The sequence below is a fragment of the Podarcis muralis genome, chromosome 17 (genome assembly GCF_964188315.1).
Source record: "Podarcis muralis chromosome 17, rPodMur119.hap1.1, whole genome shotgun sequence".
NCBI lineage: Eukaryota > Metazoa > Chordata > Lepidosauria > Squamata > Lacertidae > Podarcis > Podarcis muralis.
The window spans coordinates 26,916,835-26,940,526 of NC_135671.1; the positions used below are offsets into that span (position 1 = coordinate 26,916,835).

Consider the following 23,692-nt stretch of genomic DNA (forward strand, 5'->3'; position numbering starts at 1 on the left):
GGCTGAAGCCCCTTGCTCCACATCACACACCACCCCAAAGCTTGCCTCAAATCTCTGGAGAAGTTTTCTGGGGCAGTTGGAGCACGGGGTGATAAAATTGGCACAAGAATGAAACCATACATAAATGGAAATGTCTTTCACTTGCAATCCCCCATTCCTGGTGTTTAATTAATAAAAGTCAAGTTGCCACTCAGCAAGTGTCATGTGTAGTTTAGCCTTTGGTGTAAAATTAAGGGCTGTGGGTTAAACCACTGAGCCTAGGACTTGCCGATCAGAAGGTCGGCGGTTCAAATCCCTGCAATGGGGTGAGCTCCCGTTGCTCGGTCCCTGCTCCTGCCAACCTAGCAGTTCGAAATCACGTCAAAGTGCAAGTAGATAAATAGGTACCACTCCAGTGGGAAGGTAAATGGCGTTTCTGTGCGCTGCTCTGGTTCGCCAGAAGTGGCTTAATCATGCTGGCCACATGACCCAGAAGCTGTACGCCGGCTCCCTCGGCCAATAAAGCGAGATGAGCGCCGCAACCCCAGAGTCGGTCATGACTGGACCTAATGGCCAGGGGTCCCTTTACCTTTACCTATAATATTGACAGCCTGTGAACCAGTACTATCCTTCTGACTTCAGCAAGCTGAGCCCTGGTGCAGTCATTCCCACCATTTGGCAGGCAGCTTAGTAATACAGTAACAACGCCCAGTTTCCTGTTCTTCATTCCCATCAGTTGGATGCCTGAAATAGCAGGATGCAGTACTTCTTCACTTTCAACCTGGCGTTGCTATTCTTGGTGCCCTCCTTGTTCCATAGCCAGCAGCTAGCAGAGCTACATGGGCTGAACAAATTACGTGGTTTATTGCAGCAATAACTGCAAGATCAGCTGGTTGTTTATCTTTAAAGGCAAATGAATCTAGCCCTGGATCCTCATTTCCCTTGGTATATATCTCTGTGCTCTGGTTTCTTTCTTTTAAAAAAGGAGCTTCCTGTGCCTTTAAGGGTGATGAGAAGCAGCTGTAGGAATGCTGCCAGTATGTCACTTTGGAAATGTCAAAGGAGCAGCAGGTCAGTGGACACCGGTTTTGTGAATCCCCCTTGTCACCTGCACCTGACCCTTGCCACTCAACCCTTCCTTTAAACTCACAGAACTGCCCTTGGCGTGGCTGCAGGAAATAAGACAACTTGGGTGTTGCTGTTTTTTAGCAGCCACAAATCTGTCTCTAGAGTGCCTCATTTTCTAAGATTAACTTTCTACTGTAAAATGACTTTTAAAAAAGGAAATGGTACACAGGAAGAAACAAAATCTGTGCTCTAAAATCAAGCGCTGGGATTAGTTTTTTAGACTCCTTCCATTCTCAATAACACCTTAATATACCATTTCCACTTAACACAAAGCGAAACACTTTTGAATTCCATTGGCTTGAGTGGGAGATGCTGACAGTCCAACTAAACATATATTTACTCATAATAAAGTTCTATTGAATGCATTAGGGGGACTCTAAGTATTGCACATGGGGCTGGAGCTTTAAGGGTTTAAAATTTAGCTTTGGCTTGATTATGCCAGTTGCAACTTTCCAAACTAGGATTTTATGCCCCAGTCTTGTTAACTCAACATGCTCTAATCTAGGGATAGCCAACATGGTGTTCCCTACATGTTTTGTGGAGTACGGTTCTCATTAGCCCCAGTTTACATGGCCGATAGTCAGGTATTATGGGAGATGTCGTTCGACAACATTGGCTAGCCCTGCTCTAAACTGTGTACCTCTAAATCAGGCATAAGCAAACTCAGCCCTCCAGATGTTTTGGGATTACAACTCTCATCATCCCTAGCTAACAGGACCAGTGGTGAAGTATGATGGGAGTTGTAGTCCGAAAACATCCGGAGGGCCGAGTTTGCCTATGCCTGCTCTAAATCCTCTCTTCACTCAATAGTTTGAAGACTTTGATTGTTGCTGTTGTTTAGTTGTTTAGTCGTATCCGACTCTTCGTGACCCCATGGCCCAGAGCATGCCAGGTACTCCTGTCTTCCACTGCCTCCTGCAGTTTGGTCAAACTCATGTTGGTAGCTTCAAGAACACTGTCCAACCACCTTGTCCTCTGTTGTCCCCTTCTCCTTGTACACTCCATCTTTGCCAACATCAGGGTCCTTTCTTCCCCTTCTGTTTGCCAGGACGTGATGGGACCAGTGGCCATGATCTTAGTTTTTTTTGTATTTTGAGCTTCAGACCATATTTAGTTAGGCTCAGTTTTCTAATAATCTGTGTTAGTGTGATCCTATAGACCACTTTTCACCACAGATGGGCACAATGGGCACCACAGATGGGCACACTACCAGCAATAAAACAACCAAAATAATACTGTGATTAAAACAAACAAAAAACACAAGTGAAAACATGAGTTCAATAAATAGGCATGGTAGAACTTACTTTAAAATGCTTTCTGAAATATAAAAAGGTCTTTGTCAAATATCTGAAGTTCAGTGTTGTAGGGCTTAGAGCAATCAGTTAAATAAAACACATTCAATCCTGGAAGCCTCTTTTAAGAAATTGGATGACGGATTTTGGCACAACAGTAATAAAAATTATGCTACGTGAGTTTGATCTCCCTGATGCCCAGTCACTTCAGTAGCAGCACCGCTGGGTAATGTAGTTGGTATAACATTCCTACTGCTCATTATTACATTAAATGAGAAGTGGGGTTGCGGGAGAACACAACAGTGCATAATACCACATTCCCTCAGCATTACTAATAAATAGATTCTTGGTTGTTTCATTCCCAGTATAAACAACTGTCAACTGTAACGTCAAAGGCTCTCAGCAGCCACATTGGTAGGTCCTACTTGATAAAGAACTTTAAAGAGAGAGGGCCCCAGGCACAGTTCCCAGCTGTTGGTAGATGTTGAGGGTTTGGATTTAGGTCTATGATAAGTTCAAAGGCTTTCCTGAAAAGATATATACCGAACTGTTCACAGTTCCAGCCTTCAGTGAACCCCTTCCCAACCCCCCTACCCAAACTGCCTCTGAATAACTGCATTCAGCACAGAAGACTTTCACTAGGCTTCTGATATCATGACAAAGGTTTCATGCAGCCTTTCAAGATAAGAAAGCTATTTTATGCTTTAAACTGCTGCAGCATCCCAACAGAAACAATCAGTAGTTTAGACCTCAAGTTACTGTATCAGAAGCCAGTTGTTGTGTGTTTTATGTTACTCAGTTTCTTGAGAAGCAGTTTTCATGTTTGTCCTTATTTGTCTCTGACCATCCAATAGCCTTCATCTAAGTGCAACAATTAACACAAGGAATAGCCTAACTCAGACCCAAAATAATAGACTTATTTTGAATGCCGCTGATCATCTCTGAAATGGATCAATAAAAGACAGAGGGCCTTGGAGCATGCACAGAATCAATTTCCTTCACCTTTTAGCAACCAAAACTTTCCCCAGACTTTCCCCCCAATTAAAGCAATCGGGATGAAGTGTTTCCAGTGATGATGATGTGGTGGTGGTGGTGGTGATTATTATTATCCCACCCATCTGGCTGGGTTAACGTCAAACATTCAAAACTTTCCAATACAGGGCTGCCTTCAGATGTCTCCTAAAAATTGTGTAGTTCTTTTATCTCCTTGACATCTGAAGAGAGGGTGTTCCACAAGGTGGGCACCACTCCCAAGAAGGCCTTCTGCCTAGTTTCCTGTAACTTCACTTCTCGCAGTGGGGGAACTGCCAGAAGGCCCTCGGTGCTGGACCTCAGTGTCCGGGATAAATGATGGGGGTGGAGATGCTCCTTCAGGTATACTGTGCCAAGGCCATTCGGGGCTTTAAAGGTCAGCACCAACACTTTAAATTGTGCTTGGAAACATCCTGGGAGCCCGTGTAAGTCTTTCAGAACGGTGTTATATGGTCCTGGTGGCTGCTCCCAGTCACCAGTCTGGCAGCTGCATTCTTAGTTGTCATTTCCAAGTCACCTTGAAAGGTAGCCCCACACAGAGTGCATTGCAGTGGTCCAAGCAGGAGATAACCAGAGCATGTACCACTCTGGTGAGACAGTGCGCGGGCAGGAAGGGTCTCAGCCAGTGAGCCAGATGGAGCAGATGGATTTACACATTAGTGCGAATTATTGTTTTGCAAAAATGCCGTTTCGTTCAAGGAAGCCGATTCATTGGTATAGAATCTGGATGTGAGGATGCATTGTGCGAACAGTCTTGAGGAAGCAAAATGGCTACATCTTAAACCTTTTGTCTTAAACCAATGTCTTCTTTTCTTGACTTCGTTCTTTCTTTCTCTTGTAGAGTTCTCGAACTGCTCGTTCGGAGGAAGACCGAGACACGCTGTGGGATGCCTGGGGCTCGTGGAGCGAATGTTCCCGTACTTGTGGGGGAGGCGCTTCCTACTCCCTCAGGCGCTGCCTGAGCAGCAAGTAAGGAGTTAAATGTCTCTTGAGTCTCTTGAGTCTACAGCATACAGAGCAGTGGGTGTCTCAGAATTGTGCTTGCATTTCGAACTTGGAAGACAAAAGGTCGTGTCTTCTTCAGGCAACCTTCCAGCGGGGTTGATGGCCCAACGCACAGTCCTTAAAATATGCCTGCAGTAACAAAAAACGTGCAGCACAGCGAACAATCCCTACATAGTTCTTACCTGAGTCTAATGCCAAACGGTCCGTTGCCAGCTAATGAAAAATGAAACCACTCATAGACTCTCTCATTCAGAGTGGTAATCCTCTTCACTCCCATGCACTGAACCTGAGATAAACCTCCAGCTTTCGCACCCTAAATCATTTAGTCATATGGGATCTATAAAACCCAAAAAAAGATATCCATATTTGTGTCTATATATAGACACATGCACATGCACACATGTATAATAACATACTGAGCTTTTGCTTTTTTCAGTTTTTTTAATTGATTTTCTAATATTATAACAAACATAACAACAAACAAACAAAGTTACAATATAAAAAAGAAAGAAAGAAAGAAAGAAAGAGAAAGAAAGAAACATTAATCTTAACTGTTATAATCCTACTTTGGTTATCATTGTTAGGTGACTTCCTCAAATCCCCCTGGCTGAGTTTCCATATAGCTCATTGTAGTAGTTTTCCAACACTATTTTCATATAAAATTTACTTGTTCAATTAACATCTTTCTTTCTTTTCATTTTGACTTCTATGCATGATATTATACAATTTCACATATTTAAATCCTAGGCCAATCTGTTACTCACAAGTATTTCTATTTAAGTTATCTTACTGAGCTTTTGCTTTTACAGAATATTTCCTTTAGGTTATAAAGGAGATTCGGGACCAAACTAGACAAGATGCTAAATGAATCACTAGGAAGTTCTTTCCTCTGCCCCGTCCCCATCAATTCTGATACAGGGCATTGACCCTTTCTTTCATGCCACTGTCCCAATGGAAATTCTCCCCCTCCTCTGCCATTTCTGTTAACCCTAGAGATGGGAGAGCAAAAGACTCTGGCACCAATGGAAGGTCCCCATCAGGGACGCCGACTTGCCCCCCCCCCCACACACACACATTGAGAGGGCCCAGTGTCATGTGATTCATCCTTACCCCACCCCACTCCCGAACGCTCACCTGGCGGTGGTGAGGGCTGGGGCATGTGGTGGGTGCTCATGTCCTGAACTCGCCCGGTTCCTGAACACTTGCCCTCTGGCGGCAAGGGAGGATGGCCCCCTCAGTTTTGAGGGATGAGCTCAGCCCCCTGCCCCCCAAATATTGAGGGGGCTGAAGAAGAAGAAGAAGAAGAGGAGTTTGGATTTGATACCCCGCTTTATCACTACCCGGAGGAGTCTCAAAGCGGCTAACATTCTCCTTTCCCTTCCTCTCCCACAACAAACACTCTGTGAGGCGAGTGGGGCTGAGAGACTTCAGAGAAGGGTGACTAGCCCAAGGTCACCCAGCAGCTGCATGTGGAGGAGCGGAGACGCGAACCCGGTTCACCAGATTGCGTGTCTTAACCACAACACCACACTGGCTCTCTGAAGCCCCCTTTGCCCCCTATAGTTGGCATCCCTGGTCCCCATTTTTACTAAAAGTAGTTTTGTAAGAGTGACAGGATGACAGTCCCCCGACTGTGTGTACGGTAGTTCTGTATGTATAGTGGCTCTTTTCTGATGTAAAAACCAAACCAATTCACACACACTCACTCACAAACGGAAATGCAAGTATTAGGATTAGCACCATCATCTCTAGTTTGGCCCTCAGAAAGACCTGTGTGTTATCAGCAGCAGGCCAAACTGTAAATGTGTGTCTTTGTGCCCAAGAAGACCCACACTGTTTTGAAATTTATAGTCTTAAACTAGCCCCACCGGACTCTCAAAACCCCTTATGACAAATATCACTAATATAATAAAATCCATTTTAGAATAACTTCCGAAGCCCACACCTAAAGTACCCGCATGCATGAAAATCTTAAACCAACAGCCCAAGCAAGCAGCCTTAAATTAAAACCAGGTTTATTACTCTACTAGATTTCCAAAAGTACTTCCTAAACAGGAAGATCATAGCATCATAGAATTGCAGAGTTGGAAATGACCATGAAGATCATTTAGTCCAACCCCCTGCAGCGCAGGAAACCTTTGCCCAACATGAGGCTTGAACCCATGGCCCTGAGATTAATGTGCATAAATTGACCTGATGGGTACAGAATTTGGGTTTCTATGAACTGAGAAGAGGGAAGCTACCACAGAGCAGGACTCTGAACATGTCAACAAGTATGAATTTGGCGGGAATAATCGTATATCAATTTCAATGATGCTTTTATTATCTTACACGTTGACGGCACCCAGGTGTAATTTAAAGAGAGCAAAAAAACCTGGCACATGTTTTCTGTACCATGCTGATGAGAATTTAATAGAAACCTGTTGGGAAGGAAATACTGTCCAAAAGTGCTTTCTTAGGTTTGATATTATGACGATGTAAGGAAGCACTGTTCATTTTATAATTGAGTCCAGGCAGCACAAAGATGGAAGCTGAATCTCCTGTTGCTGTTACGTTGAGGCAGGAGTGGGATGTTTATGAGGAGAGGAAAGATTCATGATGGAACCATGAAATCAGTGGGGCAACAATGTGTTTGTTTTAGCTCCCTGTAGAAATGGACAATGGCTTGCCGTTGCCTTGGTCTAGAATTAGCCCAGCTTTTCCACAGGGAACTCATTCATCATTACCAGAGCACAGTAAATCTCTACACCTCCTCTCAAGACAACTAAGCAGCTGAACAATCACTGTGAAGGTCAATCGATTTATTGTGTATAGCCAAAGGCCTTTACAAGGTAAAATAATAGATAAAGGACCCCTGGGCGGTTAAGTCCAGTCAAAGGCAACTATGGGGTTCCGGCGCTCATCTCACTTTTCAGGCCGAGGGAGCCAGCGTTTGTCTGCAGACAGCTTTTCTGGGTCATGTGGCCAGCGGGACTAAACTGCTTCTGGTGCAACAGGACACTGTGACAGAAACCAGAGCACCCAGAAATGTCATTTAACTTCCCACCGCAGTGGTACCTATTTATCTACTTGTACTGGTATGCTTTTGAATTGCTAGGTTGGCAGAAGCTGGGACAGACCAACAGGAACTCACCCTGTTGCGGGGATTTGAACCGTCAACCTTCTGATCGGCAAGCCCAAGAATAGAATAGAATAGAATAGATTCTTTATTGTCATTACACAAGTGCAACATTGCACAAGTGCAACGAAATTGGATGCCATCCCTTAAAAACAACAAAAGCAAAACAACAACAACAACCAAACAAACCACATTCCAGCCACACCCACACCAACACCCATCAAACTCCCAGGTCACACTATCGAGTTACAGCATTCAAAAAGGCCACAGCTCTTGGATAGAAACTGTTTTTCAGTCTATTTGTCCTTGACTTGATGTTTCTATATCTCCTGCCAGAAGGCAGTAGTGCAAACAGACTGTGTCCCGGGTGAGATGAATCCTGCAGGATGTTATTTGCTTTCCTAAGACAACGGGAACCGTACAGTTCTTCCAAAGATGGGAGAGGATGACCAATAATCCTTTGGGCTGTGGTTATGACCTTCTGGAGCACCTTCCTCTCCCTAGCTGTACAACTGGAGAACCAAGCACAAATACAGTATGTAAGAATGCTCTCTATGGAGCCTCGGTAGAAGGACACCAGCAGTCTCTCACTCAGATTGTTCTTCTTTAAAAGTCTGAGGAAATAAATTCTCTGCTGGGCCTTCTTCACCAGAGCAGTGGTATTTGCGCTCCAAGTCATGCCCTGATCGATAGTTACTCCCAAAAACCTGAATTCCGCCACCCTCTCCACCCGTTCCCCGTTGATATACAAGGGCTGAATGTCCGCCTTTTTTCCCCTGTAATCCACCACCAATTCCTTGGTCTTAGCCGTATTAAGAGCCAGATTGTTCTCTCCACACCAAACACAGAGTCGCTCCACCTCGTCCCGATAGGCGGACTCATCCCCTCCTGAAATGAGCCCTACCACCGTAGTGTCATCAGCAAACTTGATGATTTTGTTGCTGGAATAGATGGCTGTACAGTCATACGTATAGAGAGCATAGAGCATGGGACTCAACACACAACCCTGTGGTGAGCCGGTGTTAAGGCTAAGGGCTGTGGACATATGTGACCCTACTCTAACCCTCTGAGAACGTTCTGACAAAAAATCCAAAACCCAGAGACAGGTGGAGTTGGAGAGTCCAATCGCCTCTAGCTTGGACACCACCCGACCTTCAGAAGTTCCTGCCTGCTGTAAATCTTTCTTGCCCGGCCAGACATACTCAGAAGCTCAGTGGTTTAGACCACAGTGCCACCAGCATCCCCTCTACAATCCCCTTTACAATGAAGAGCAGAGAACAAGGGCAAGGCTTTCCTCTGAAATCACACAACATAACCTATGAAAGTTTACAGCATGCAAAATTGACAGGATAAAAAAACTAAAATTAGAAAGCATTAATATAGTTGGAATGGAGCTTCTTAGCTGCCAGAGCAAATTTGACTACCAGATGTGTAATTTGCAGATGTTTATCAGCTAAGAGTTTGACTGTCACTTTCTGGGGGATCAGCCGGAGGACCAGTTAATAGATGATACAAAATTTTCTCTGGGTATTGTATACAAGGGGGATATCAGCAGGTATGTGAAGGTGGTGAAGCAACTCTACCGCAGTGATTATGGTTCATTTTTAAGACCAGGAGCAGCTCCCCCAATGAGATGGAGCCACAACAATAGTGTCCTAGTAGCAGCATCACTGCCGCTCAGTGGGATGTGGAAAGACATGGCGGTGAAAAGGCTTGGATTGTGTGGGCGCAAAGGATTAGTTCTACCAGTGTACTTGCACAGCACTGACCTTGCTGCTGCATCCCTCTCCCTCCCAGTAAGCAGCAAGTTAGCTTAAGATTCATTATCCCAAGAATGGGCAGCTACAGCTCCCTTTAGCTCCAGCCATCATGGCCAATGATGCGAGTTGCTTTGCAGTATTGTGGTTCTGCTACCATTCTGACCCTGGAAGAGGCTGCAGAAAATAGGATTTGCAGGGAAGGGTTGATATACCCACAGTGAGTGGGTATATATGTTAGCGAGAATGGTGGAAATAATAAGACACTTAAATCAAGGATTAGGATGAGGGTTACCTCTACTCTTACTTAATGGCTTCAGCAGAAGCATTCATATGGCCAGTTCATTAGATGCACCAAAGCTACTGTCACTCTCTGCTCTGCTTCTTCCTTGAAGGCAATGCTTGCTTTCACTGTAATTTTCAACATATATTGAACATGGGACAGTATGAATATTTTCAGCAGTAATGCAAAACAATGCTAAACCGAAGCTAAGTTATTTGTTTGGTAGGTAGGTAACTTGTCAGATTTCTGTACTGTTCTTCAACAATTTTTCTAGGGCCTGGAAAAATAAAAAAAAGATTTGTCATGAATGATAACCTAAACAGACTCCCATCTGACAAGCCATGTTTGTTGCAAGTGCATGCCAAACCAGGATCTGAAACTATGGTTTGAAACTGAGTGGCAAACCATAGTTGGCATTAAATCTGAACCACCAAACCATGGTTTGTCAATACATAACAGTTTGCCTCATTGCTTCATCAGTGCAGGCTGCAGTTCATGATAGTATCTGGGGATTCTCAGAGAAGGTAGTCAAAGATGAAGGTGAACAAACTATAATTTGTCTATTTGCCTAGTTATGCTTAGTAAGGTATCTTCTATGACAGGCATGTCCAAAGTTCATTTTGGAGGCCTAATCCAGCCCACTGCTCGGTTTAATCTGACCCCTGTGGCAGTTTATTTCCTGGGGTGAAATCCTAAAAAACCTCAACAACTTCAGCCTTGAAAAAAAGGTCAACAAATTTGGTTGGCCCTTTGGTCTGCCCTCATGGCTCTTCACTTCATCAAATCTGGCCCTCTTTGAAAAAAGTTTGGACACCAGTGTTCTATGAAAACAAGTATTTTGGGTGGTGTGTGTAAAAGCTGTCTATGGCACATATGCAAAAGGGACATACTCCATAGTCGGAATTGTCTTTAAAAGTGTGTTGTCTTTTGCTTCCATATCAAGAGAGTTCAGTTTGATTTATGAAACTAAATGTGAACTTTTGCCTATTCGCAGATTGAGAAAGGGTTATTATGTGCTGATTCTGTTCGCCAGTAACAATATATTCTAAATAGTAAAATTTGACCTTGAACTAGCACTAAATGTGCAATTCATTTTTCCTTTTTCTGGTCTGCATACAATTATGAATATAAAAAAGTGCTAAATGATTATGATTATTATTTTTCCCTGTGATGCTGGACAAGCAGTTTCAAAGCGAAAAGGAAAGAAACCCACCCAAACTTTGGGGATTTAGAAACAAACCCCAAAGCCTGACAGTTTTAAATCTAAGAAGACGAAAATGAACTATCTGTGATTTGTGTTGGTGGTTCACAGTTTTGTGATGTCTGTCATGTTGCAGAGTTGTGTATGCCGTACATAATTCTATAACAGATAAAATGAAGAATGACGCTAGATTTTTGATTGTTAGTTTGATAAATTAAGAACTGGCGCGCTAGTTGAGCACTATAGAACAGACCAACCCACAAACCAAAACTAAATATTTCTCCTCCACTGAGGAATGTTCATGGTGTATTATGCCTTTTCGTTCTCTGTGTGATGGCTTCCAGAACCCGAAGTAAAAGGAGAATGCAGTCCCATTGTGTCAGCTTTGAAGCCATGCAAAGAATACATGTCCTGCTTCTAAATATCTTTGTTCAGCTAAGCAGCTGAATAAATGCAATTAATTTATTTTCCAAGAGTCGCCTGCCAGATCTCCTGATTAGTCCCATTCCTTTAGCTGTTCGGGTCAGGTATGTTTAGCTGTCATGCATTTTCACTGCGTAAATGCAAAGATCCTGCTTAATATGATCTCCATACAGTGCACTGCAAACTTCGTTCATCAAGTAGCATGGAAGACATTAGTAGTTCCAAGCCAGCTGTGCTTAACGTTGAGTTCAATAGGGACAGCAGGACTTGTGGTAGGTTCTGAAAAAGGAAAGTTAGAAGGAAAGGGTTAAGCTGAGGGTTTAGGTGAGGCAACCAGGTGGTAAGAACATAAGAATATAAGTAGCGTCTACTGGATCAGGCCAATGGCTCATCTAGTCCAGCATCCTGTTGTCACAGTGGCCAACCAGATACCTGTGAGAAACCATGAGCCCAAGAGCTCTCTCCCCTCCTGTGGGTTTTGTTGTTGTTTAGTCGTTTAGTCATGTCCAACTCTTTGTGACCCCATGGACAAGAGCATGCCAGGCACTCCTGTCTTCCACTGTCTTCCACTGCCTCCCGCAGCTTGGTCAAACTCATGTTCATAGCTTTGAGAACACTGTCCAACCATCTCATCCTCTGCCATCCCCTTCTCCTTGTGCCCTCCATCTTTCCCAGCACCAGGGTCTTTTCCAGGGAGTCTTCTCTTCTCATGAGGTGGCCAAAGTACTGGAGCCTCAGCTTCAGGATCTGTCCTTCCAGTGAACACTCAGGGCTGATTTCCTTCGGAATGGAGAGGTTTGATCTTCTTGCAGTCCATGGGACTCTCAACTATGGGTTTAGCAACTAGTATTTAGAAGCATTGCAGCCTCCAACTGTGAAGCAAAACTCATACCCCCTGCCCACCCTCAGGGCATCTGCTGGCAGGACTAGTCAGTTCAGTCTGGTCCAAAGTTAGCAAGTGAAGCTCCTTCCCTCAAGATTGAGGCTGAAATTCTCCACATTACTCTTTGGATCAAGTGTCCTTCCGCCCTGAAACTGTTGCCATTGGATTGTGTACCTCCTCTGCCAATTGTTAATAAATGCCACCATCATCCTCACTGCATTACTTCTGGACATCTTCTGGGGAGAAATGGTGCGTTTTTCTCACGATAATCTTCTATAATAATCTTTGAAAATGCGTAATATGGAAAGGGAGGGTACAGGAAGGGAGGAACTCCCAGGACTCTGGAAACAATCTAAGGTGATAATAGGTTAACCAAGAAGCTAAATATTTACCCAGAGATCCTGTCCATTATTGTTGTCATTCTTTCCAGCAAAGGGGCAAAGCATGGGATACTTTGTGTGTGCGCAAACATTAAAAAACACAAGACGTAGCTGACCATGTGTGGTCTCATGGATATTTAATCACTGAAGCCAAGTTTGTGGGCCAACATCTGTTATCATCACCCTTTCCTCTAGGAAATCCTGTATGAATTGTTCATCAGGGTGGAGATCTTGCCTGTGTCTAAAATTTATCCACATCATCCATCCTCAATTAATGAGAAAAGAAATTATATATGAAAAATTATCAAAGGGGAGAGAAAGTTTTGGAGGAATCCTTGTGTTTGGGGTGTGTGGTCCTTGTTGCAGTTACCTTACATGTGGCCTAGAGGTGTTGTTGAGTGCCCTGTTCTGTGTGTGGAACAGGTCTCAGTGTTTCGATTTCTGGGAATTGAGTTGAGAGATGACCTAACCTGGGGAGAAAACAGCAAAGACCTGATGAAGCGAGCACAGCAGAGGTTATATTTTCTGAGAATCCTCCAGAGAAATCATCTCTCAAAGGACCTGTTGATGGCATTTTACCATTGTACCGTTGAGAGTGTATTAAATTATGGTCTGTGTGTGTGGTTTGGGAGCTGCACGGTCAGGGAATAAACAATGCTGTCCAGGTTTGTAAAGACTGCGGAGAGAATAACTGGGTGCACTCTTCCCACCTTGGATCAAATCTACGCTTCCAGGTGTCATAAGAAAGCTGCAGAGATAGTGCAGGATAGCACGCACCCCGGAAATAATCTCTTTCAGCTTCTGCCTTCTGGACGAATGTACATGGTTATAAAAACTAGGACTAGCGGCCTGAGAAACCGTTTCTATCCAAATACGATTTTGGTTTTAAACACAGTGTAAGGAGTCTCTGTGGGAGTATATTGTATTTAATTATGGGGTATCAGAGTTTTTAGGGGGTTAACCAGGCTGGGATAGCAGACTTGTTGGTTTTTGAATGTCTGATGTAGATTTTTTCATTTTCGTTGTTCTGTATGGGACAATGACAATAAAGATTATTGTATTGTATCGTATCATATTCTGCAAATTATCTCTCTTGTGGTCTGTGCTCCACAACCTTCCTAAGTGCCTGTGCTCCCTGAAAGCCTCATGGCAGCCTCAGCTAGGGTTTCATATAGGTGTAGAAGGCAGGTGTGCAGCCTACCATTTACCTGACCATTGCTTTTTTTTAAGTGAAGTCTTTTTACTTTTAAAGAAATAAGATGTGTATGTGTTTTGTTTTGTTTTGAAGGTAAAAGGAAGGACTTCCCTTCTACCATGTCTGCAGCTATTTCATTCTTTCCTTCCTCTTTTTTGAGTACATTTTTTTGGAAATGTTGTCAGGCCATGCCCTGCTTTATCAGTTATGTGACCAAATATTTCACAAAGACAGATTCCTCCTTGTCCTTTGCTTAATTGGTTTTTTTTTTTGGGGGGGGTCCTCCTCCTAAGTAGTGGGGATCCATATTACTAACTTGAAGGGATACCATTTTTATTGCACAGTGATTAATCTAGATCAGCAACCCCCAAACTTGGCCCTCCAGATGTTTTTGGCCTACAACTCCCATCATCCCTAGCTAACAGGACCAGTGGTCAGGGATGATGGGAACTGTAGTCCCAAAACATTCCTGATCAAGATTAAACCTCTTGAATGTTGACATTTTATTTCAAAGCAAACTAGAACCCTGATGTCCATGAGTAGATTCATTGTTGTAGGTGAATGCCAGGAAGGTGTGAGAAATGCGATGAGTGAGTCAGGCCATGGCAAGAAGTGAGCTTGATGGACTACAGTGTGGATTTGTTTTTGTTATTTTACTGTTGGTGTCTGTATTTTCTCCCAATTTGATCTTTCCAGTATTTTTAAAAATTATTTGGCTATTATAGTTGTTTATCTCTCTAACCCTTATACGTGTTGTTGTAATAGGTGCATTATTGTTTGGTTTTATCCCCCATCTCAATATAAGACATGTGGGGATCTGTGTGAATGTAGCAGAGTACATATTGATTTGATGCTATCCTTCCTTACTCACGTTTATGCGTATAGCAGAGTACACCCCCTTTGCAGCGCTAGTGGAAGCTATTGAGAAGCTGGTTTCACCCTTTAGATGAAGCAATCCAGAATGCCCCTAGTGCAGCCTAGATCTTCCTGGTATCGCCCCCCCCCCTTATATTCCCTCTTTAAAAGAATAATCATACAACATAGTCTTCTTAAAATAAGAATAGAGTTTACTCACAGTTCACATTCAGTAGCAGTCTGAAGGCAGGCTTAAGTTGCAGTTATAGGGTACATTTGTAGATTAAAATGAAGAGATGCCTTTAGCTAAGTCTCAGACTTTGTTATGCATGAGGCATCTCAGGAAGCAGATCAACAGACAAAGAGCAGGAGGCGAGAAAGAGAAACGGTGATGTGTCCAGCCTTTAATTTGGGTCCCGCCCACCTCGACCTGGCTGCATCCAAGGGGAAGTGGCTCCCACAAGTCCTCCCTTTTGGAGACCCATTCCCCTGTGTGCCCATTCTAGGAAACAGGAAACGATGGACTTGACAGCTCTGCCTACATATCCCACAGGACACACACACACACACACACACTATCTCAGAGGTCTTACATCACTGAACTTCCCCCATATTGTAACTCTATCACAGGTTATGAGAATAACCGTTCTCCAAAACCACTGTAGAGCCGCATATGGCTCAGGCAGTACCAGCTCCAAAATTTGGGAGCAGCTTGGGCAAGGAACCCTCCAGAGTCCTCTTTAACATAGAACAGGGACAGGGAACCTATGGCCTTCCGAATGTTGTTGATCTCAGGTGCGTGGCATGGCCAGTAGTCAGGGATGGTGGGAGGGATCTGCTGGTCCCAGTGAGTAACCAAACATATTGTAGATACCCTCAGGAACCAGTCCTGGTTCCATGGCCTTACGTTTCATGTTCCGTTTCATTTTTAAAAATGCTTATAACAGCATTTTAAGGAATGCGGGAGGCGCTGTGGGTTAAACCACAGAGCCTAGGACTTGTCGATCAGAAGGCCGGCAGTTCGAATCCCCACGACGGGGTGAGCTCCCATTGCTCGGTCCCTGCTTCTGCCAACCTAGCAGTTCGAAAGCACATCAAAGTGCAAGTAGATAAATAGGTACTGCTTCGGCGGGAAGGTAAACGGCATTTCCGTGCACAGCTCTGGTTCGCCAGAAGTGGCTTAGACTTGCTGGCCACATGACCCGGAAGCTGTACACCGGCTCCCTCGGCCAATAAAGCGAGATGAGCGCCGCAACCCCAGAGCCAGTCACGACTGGACCTAATGGTCAGGGGTCCCTTTACCTTTATATCAGCATTTTAATTGCTTTCTTCTAGTATCAGCTACATACCATAGTAAGCACATCCACTGGATATACAGTGTGCTAATGTAAGAAGTCTCCGTACTTCATCCAGCAATCTTGCTCATGCAGTCAGATGGTGTCCTTTCTGCCCTGCTGGTCTACAAACTGTATTTTATATTACAGTATGGAAGGTTATTTGTAACTGTAAGGAAGCATGCTTGGATGTGCACCTGTAGAAGTTTACCCATGGCTGTTAGCTGCAGTGGCTCTGTTCTACCTCCACTGAGGGAGGCAATATGCCTCTGAATACCAGTTTCAGGGAAACACAGGTGTGGAGAGTGTTCAAATTCTCCTTGTGGCCTTCCTGTGGAAGTCACTGTGAGACCAGAGTGCTAGACTCGATGGGCCTCTTGCCTGATACAGCAGAACTCTTCTTACAGTCTGATATCTTGTCAGGAACCCCCACCCCACCCTTTGACCCATTGTTTAGTACATAAGTTAGGTACTGTACACTTTTATAGGGCGGAAAAATCTGTAAATTTTCATCCCCTTTGAACACCATTCATTTTGTTCTGTTCTAAATTAGCTGTAGGAGAATTGGGCTGGAGATAATGGATCAGCAACCTTTCCTAAGATGACCTATGGTATCCCAGAGTGGTTTTCACCACAGCTTTGAGCCAAAGTTTTCTGTTTCACTTGGCACACTCTGTGACTGTTTGCACACTCCCTTTTGTCATCATCCTTTCCTGTCAAGCTATATTTTGTTTGAGAAGTTTGGCCGAGGATGATGGAGTTGGCCATGATTCCATTGCTCTGTGTTTTACGGTTTCCAGCTTCAGATCAGGATCCTTCTGCCTTGAGCAGCAGATGTTTTTACACACCGAAAAACCCAAATCACAACACTTTATATAATACATACATTTTATTTTGCTTGTTCACCTTTTTTCCCTTCCCTTTGTGACATGGAATTGATATGCACCAATTTGTTCCACGTTGATAGGGCAACTTGCAGTCATGCTCCAAGTTAGAGCAATGTGAAGAAGCCACTTTCTAAAAGTCATTGGAAGAGTAGAAATCATTGTTCGGTGCTTTCTTTGGAATACTCACCTTTCCATTCCCATTTCAGAAAGCATGTGGATTTATATATAGCCAAAACTCATATTCCCTGAAAACAGCTGCCATTGCACAATATACATAGCCAAAATTTTAGTCCTGTCTGAGTTTTTGCTATTTATTGACCTTTTGATGGAATGAATTTAAGACCCCTTGTATACATATTATGCAATTGTGCAGTTAATGTGTATTTCTAAAATTATATTTAATTTAAACTATAGGGGAAATCGGAATTTCAAATCTGTAATACATTTGTATACATGGAGAAAAACCTGCATTCAGTGCATAGCTCTAGTTTTATGTGGATTAAGCCTACTTTGCTGTGGCATGCAAACATAATAGCAGCCACATCTGGTGTAATTCTGGAATGATGGGTTGCGGAGGGCAGCAGCAGATTCCCCTGGTTTGCTCTTTTTCCTCACTCTTGATGATCATATAGGTACTTAGTATACCATTTTCCATCTTGAAAAAAACTTCTGTTGCTCTTTGAATAGCTTGATAGAATGAAACCATTACCATGAATTCACTACCATTGTTGTCTTACTGCATTCCAACCTCCATATCTTTGGAACGGGTGCATTTGTTCTTCAAAGCAAGAGTCGAAATTCAGGAAAGGAGTCTGAAGAAGAGAGGCAAATAGTGCTGACAAGAGAATGAAGTTCTGGGCTTTATCAGAAGATTTTTCAAAAATCAGCAGATAATATCGTATCCACCCAAGAGTTCTTAAAGAACTCGAATGTGAAATTAACGATCTCGTAACAAAAATATGTAACTTGTTCCCTAGATCAGCCTTTGTGGTTGAGCAATGTAACAGCTGTTTTTAAAAAGGAATCCAGGGGTTTGGGATCCAGGAAATTATAGGCTAGTTAGTTTAGATGAACTCAAGGTAAATTCATGGAAAGAATTGTTAAAGATAAAATTATCAAGTTTATAGAAAGAACAAGTCTTTCTGGAGTTATATGAACATGATTTTACAAAAGTAACCCTTGTTCCACTAACTTTTTGGAGTTCTTTCAGAGTGTTAATAAGCAGGTGGATATCGGTAATCCAGTAGCCATTGTGTACGTGGATTTTCCATGAGCTTGGAATAAACTTCATCACCGAAGATTCCAAAGCAAATTTAGCAGTCATAGGATAAAACAACACATCTTGTTATGTATCATAAACCATCTAAGGAACAGGAAGCGTAGAGTAGGAGCAAATAGACCGTTCTTACTGTGGCTGAATATAAGGAGCTGTGTCCCACAAGAATCTGTGCTGAGAATGGTGCTTTAAATTTGTTCCTAAGTGATATGCAGTTGGGGTGAACAATGAAGTGGCCAGGTTCATTCATAGCACCAAATTATCCAGGTTTGTCATACCAAAAAAGATTACAAAGGATATCTCCAAACTGGATGACGGGGGCATTAAAATACTAAATGTGGTTCATTGTAATTTAATGTAGAGTGATGCCCATTGGGCAAAAAAGAAAGCATAACTTCAAATCTACACTAATGGGGTGTGAATGAATTGCTGATGCTTGACCATGGATCTTGGACTGCATAGTGAATGCAGTCATACCTCGGCTCCTGAACGCCTTGGGAGTTGAACGTTTTGGCTCCCGAACGGTCAAAAACCGGAAGTGATTGTTCTGGTTTTCGAACGTTCTTTTGGATGCTGAACGTCCAATGGGGTTTCCGCGGCTTTCCGATTGGCTGCAGGAGCAGCCAATCAGAAGCCATGCTTTGGAAGTCAAACATTTTGGAAGTCAAACGGACTTCCGGAATGGATTCTGTTTGACTTCTGAGGTACGATTATATCTTAATGAAAGCATCCACTTAGTGTGTGGCAACTGCAAAAGAGGAAAGTTATGTGTCATTAGGAAAGGGGTCAAAAATGAACCCCAATCATTGGAGAAGCCATTTCCAAGCTGGTGCAAACGTAACCAGAACAATATGCAAATATTGGCAGGCATCAGGAGTAACAAATACTCTTTAAGTACAATACAAATACTCCTGTTAAAATACTTGCCAACAACTTTTCTAATGGCTTTGTACTTTATTTTTCAAATGTCTTTCTTTGTCACCCATTCTGCTGTGGTTTCAATTTATATCCTGCTTTCCATTCAACAAACACTCACAACACGGTTCACAGTAAAAAGAGTGAATAATAAGCTACTTTGTTATTAAATCACATAAACGCCCCAAAATATAAATACAATCTTTAAAAAAGGAGAGAATTGTTGTTGCAGAAATAGAGGAAAGCCATGGCTTTAGTGGTCTTTGGAGACAAAGGACACAGGGTGCTGCCTTAGGCTGAAGTTAGACCATTGTGGTCCATCTAGGTCAGTACTGTCAACACTGACTGCCAGCAGCCTATCAGGATTCCTGCTAGGGATTGAACCTCAGATCTTTTACATGCAAAGCATATGCCTCTCACTGAGCCTATGGCTTTTCCTGACTATCGTGGAACTCCCAGAACTTTGGCATCCAGGTTCTATTGAAATACAGTGGATAGAATGTTGGGCTTTTGCCTGGATTCATATTTGTACGCATCAGTATCCAACTGTAAGCAAGTCATCATCTGACATGCAGTATTTCCCATCTGTAAAACTGACCTGCTGACCTACCTTCACAGTAGTTTCACGAGGCAGAAACGCAAGCCAAATATATACAATGCTGATGACATCAGCAAACCCAGAGAAAATTTGTTACTTATTTGTGGACGATAAGCTTGTTGAACCATCAAGTTCCAATACTTGTTTTGAATCCAAACCACACGAAGTCACAAACTTCAGACAATTTACAGAGACAGTTTAGTCTGTAGGTTTTGCTAATCGTTCCTTCAGAGATGGCTGGTAACTTGGTTGTGGTTTTCCTAATTTCCGACCGCTACACCATGTTAATTATGAATAATGCATTAAATATCTTCCAAATGGTTTCCCCCGTATAAACAGCTACCGTTGCCTCCAGGATATTATGGGATAGGGGAGGTTAGCATGGTAAAGACTGGGAGGAATGTCTCTGTGTTTTCAAATTGCAGGGTTGACTTTTAACAGATATACTGTACATTGTAAGCTCATTTATGTGGCCGCCTGCAAAATGCATCCAGCTATGCTTGGGATATAAGGAGCTGATTTATGGGAAGTCAGATAATTTGTCCTTCCTGTGAAATACTATCTGCTCTGATTGATAGCAGCTTCAAGGGTCCGCAGCAGAACCAATGCATGCACACATCTCACTCGAGAAAAAGAATGTTGCTCCCTGTAGAAAAATCCCTACCCTGTTTCAAAATTATGCTGCAGTCCTAAGACCAAACTAGTGGTTTGGCAAACAACCCAGCTTGTAAAAAGCAAGGGTCACTGTTAGTAAAGGTAAAGGGACCCCTGACCATTAGGTCCAATTGTGACCGACTCTGGGGTTGCGGCACTCATCTCGCTTTATTGGCCGAGGGAGCCGGCGTACAGCTTCCGGGTCATGTGGCTAGCATGACTAAGCCGCTTCTGGCGAACCAGAGCAGCACACGGAAACGACGTTTACCTTCCCGCCAGAGCGGTACCTATTTATCTACTTGCACTTTGACGTGCTTTCGAACTGCTAGTTTGGCAGGAGCAGGGACCCAGCAACGGGAGCTCACCCCATCACGGGGATTCGAACCACCGACCTTCTGATCAGCAAGTCCTAGGCTCTGTGGTTTAACCCACAGCGCCACCCGCGTCCCAGGGTCACTGTTACACACCTCTTATTTCCTGTACCGCTGTGCCCTATAGCTGTGTATAACTGAAATAATTGTGCACTCTGCCAGTGTTTGTCCCCACCTCCTCTTCAGATGTTGAGATGGCAAGCTCCTTGTTCACTCTGCGAAGTGCCATACACATGGGTGGTTTAATATGCAGCCTGTGCATGTTGTGTATATCACAGGAGAGTTTATGGGTCCCAATATCCACTCATTTATTATGGGGAATGGAGACATGGTCACAGCCAGATTTCTGGAGACTTTCTCTGCTGTCCTCCACCTTCTTAAAAACTAGGGCTTGGCTTGTGGTCATTTTTCTGACTTGCAATGAACCAGCCTGGTTAGCATAGACTGCGAGAGTTCTGCTGGTTCTCCTGGCTTGGGCTTCTACTCTTAATCACCCTCTGCTGTTGCAGATCTCTTTTCCATTACATTTGCATCCTGTGTTACTTCTGGTTATTAAATTTTTGCCATTTTCATTGTTGCATGGAAGTGCAAGCACAGTAGTAATTTTATGACATCTTGTTGATGAATTTGTCTGGGGTCCAAAGCTCATATCAGGAAGAACAAAGACCCAGAGGGGTTGGAGAACTTCTGGTGGCGCAGCACTGCATGTTAAGGTCTGGTTTTCCATCTTGGTTCAAACCATCCAACTAAATCTTGGGCTGCAGGTCTTTACTACTTAACTCTATGAAATGACAGACATTAAGCGGGCAGGGAGACATTCTCAGTAACATTGGGAGTAAATTCAGTGCAGCTTTATTGACTTTTATGAGTGCTCTAGAATTACATTGATGTAATTTGGAGTGTGTTTCATCCCAGGGACATTTATTTGAAGCTCAAATCTACCTCTCCTCCCACACAAAGGCTAGCATTTAGTTCATTTCAGCTATGATAAATTATTTGCATCAGAAACGCTGACTCTCTAAAACCTGAGATTTTGGGAAATGTTATTTATGCTAAAAGTATTAATTCCTAATAGTTTTTGGTCTCCTGCTTTACTACTTCTCGTCTTGCTCTCATTTCGGGTCATTACCCCATATACTGCATCCCATATGTGTGCCTTTGGCAGTCCAAAAGGTATGATTTGTGTTTTGATTTTCCTGGCCAGTTTGCTGACTGCAGTGACTGCCGTTGGCATTTTGCCAGCTGGTTGTTTATTTTGTTACCGCTACAGAAAAAAAAATGTTCCTCAGATATGTTTCGGCGTGTGTGTTTTTTAGGTTGCCAGGGGAAGAAGAAGCCCTATGCTATCTACTCCTTGCCTTCTTTTCTGATCTTAAAGGGTAAAGCGTGGAGCTGAGCTGAAACAACCTCTTTAGTTTCATTTTCACTATGGCTGGTAAAACACTTCAATTTTCCCATGTGATTTCAAACTGCCCATCATCTCCCCCCTCCTTTTTTGTCCAAGTCCTGACCACTAGAAGGAAAGATGGGGAAAGTCCCCAAAGGCCTGTTTCCTAAGCCTCCCTTAGGGCACAGGCTTAGTAGCAAAGGTCAGGAAGGAGTCCCATGTTGAGACAAAGCTTCAAGAGAATCTGTGTCATGGGCAAGGAACCATTTTTAGCCAGAAGACCACATTTCCTTTTAGCTATCCTCCAATGACTACATGCCAGTGGCATAGCATGGGTTGCCTGCACCCGGGGCAGACAAGCCGCTGATGCTGCCAGAACGACCCCTCACCAGAACAAACCTCTACAGGGAAAAAGAAAAGATTCCCATTCCCTGGTCTAGAATCTATAGGGTATTCTGCCAATTGAAGCTTCTACTCTCATTGCAGTATTATAACTCAACGACCCTACGTGGGCAGCAACAAAGACCTAAAAGCAATGCTGGAGGCACTGAATGTCACAGTTTAAACTAACCAGCCTGTTCTTTGGCTGCAGGCTTCTAGCATATTATTGATAGTATAGGGTGTTAAGAAACTTTATACACAACCCTTGCTTCTGTTTGACAAATGAATGGAAAACCCTAACCCAGTCATTTCACTCCAAACCTATTTGCAAGAAATGGGGCCCATGAGGACCTAACTTTGAAGGCAAAGGTTGCTCTGTGCCAAGCCAATCTGTGCCCAAGTTGAACTGTGTGAAAATGCCTGAAGAACTGTATTAGCTCAAGAGAAGCAAAGTCATTTGGACACAATGTTGGCGGGTTTTTTGTTCAGTTGACGGTTTGCACTTTCGCTTCAACCACGCTTTGGGGGAGGATCATCATCAAGCTACTGCAACTCCCAATTAAAACAACAACATGGATTAAAATAGTATCCTAGAATTCAGATACTATGACGCTTCAAATATTGGGCTTCTTATTTTCAAATTTTCTAAAAGCATAATTTTTTTAAACACACACACATATGCATATACACACAGATACTTATTTTCACAAAACCATATTCATATCAATACTTTTATGGGGTTCCCTGAACCCCAGGACTTCCTCCCACCCCTCCACTGGCTTCCAGAATTCTTCCCCTTTTAACTGCCTCTAATAACTTTATCTAACTTTGTTATAATCCATTCTTACCTTTTGTTCATTTAAATTACAAGCGCTATGTATTCCTGCTAATGTTTTTAAACTCTTACAGTGTTCTTTAATATTTGTGAAACATGGACCACTTATAAACACCATCTCCAACTCCTTGATAGATTCCATCAATGGTGTCTCCAAAAAATTTTACACATCACTTGGGAAGACAGGTGAACTAATACCAGTGTACTGGAAGAAGCAAAGATCACCAGTGTCGAAGCAATAATTCTTCAACATCAATTTCACTGGAATGGTCATGTTGTGCGGATGCCTGATTATCATCTTCCAAAGCAACTACTCTATTCCAAACTTAAAAATGGAAAGCATAATGCTGGTGGTCGACAAAAGAGGTTAAAGACTATCTCAAGGCAAATCTTTAAAAATGTAGTATAAACGCCAACAATTAGGAAACACTTGCCTGCGAGCGCTCCAATTGGAGAACAGCCTTTACCAAAGGTGTCATGGGCTTTGAAGACACTCGAACTCAGGATACAAGGGAGAAAAGTT

The 23,692-nt window shown here is 43.1% G+C and overlaps 1 protein-coding gene across 5 annotated transcripts in view; it reads left to right on the forward strand.

Annotated features, from left to right (window-relative positions):
- ADAMTSL1 (ADAMTS like 1) overlaps positions 1 to 23,692 on the forward strand; it is a 718,478-nt gene that overhangs the window by 254,504 nt on the left and 440,282 nt on the right. For all 5 annotated transcript variants that reach the window (XR_013391089.1, XM_028711677.2, XM_028711679.2 and 2 more), the window contains one exon: positions 4,273 to 4,400. Coding sequence is in view for 4 of the 5 variants with exons in the window: in XM_028711677.2 (XP_028567510.2) it covers positions 4,273 to 4,400 (128 nt within the window). In the remaining variant the exon portion in view is untranslated. The remainder of the gene's footprint in view (positions 1 to 4,272; positions 4,401 to 23,692) is intronic.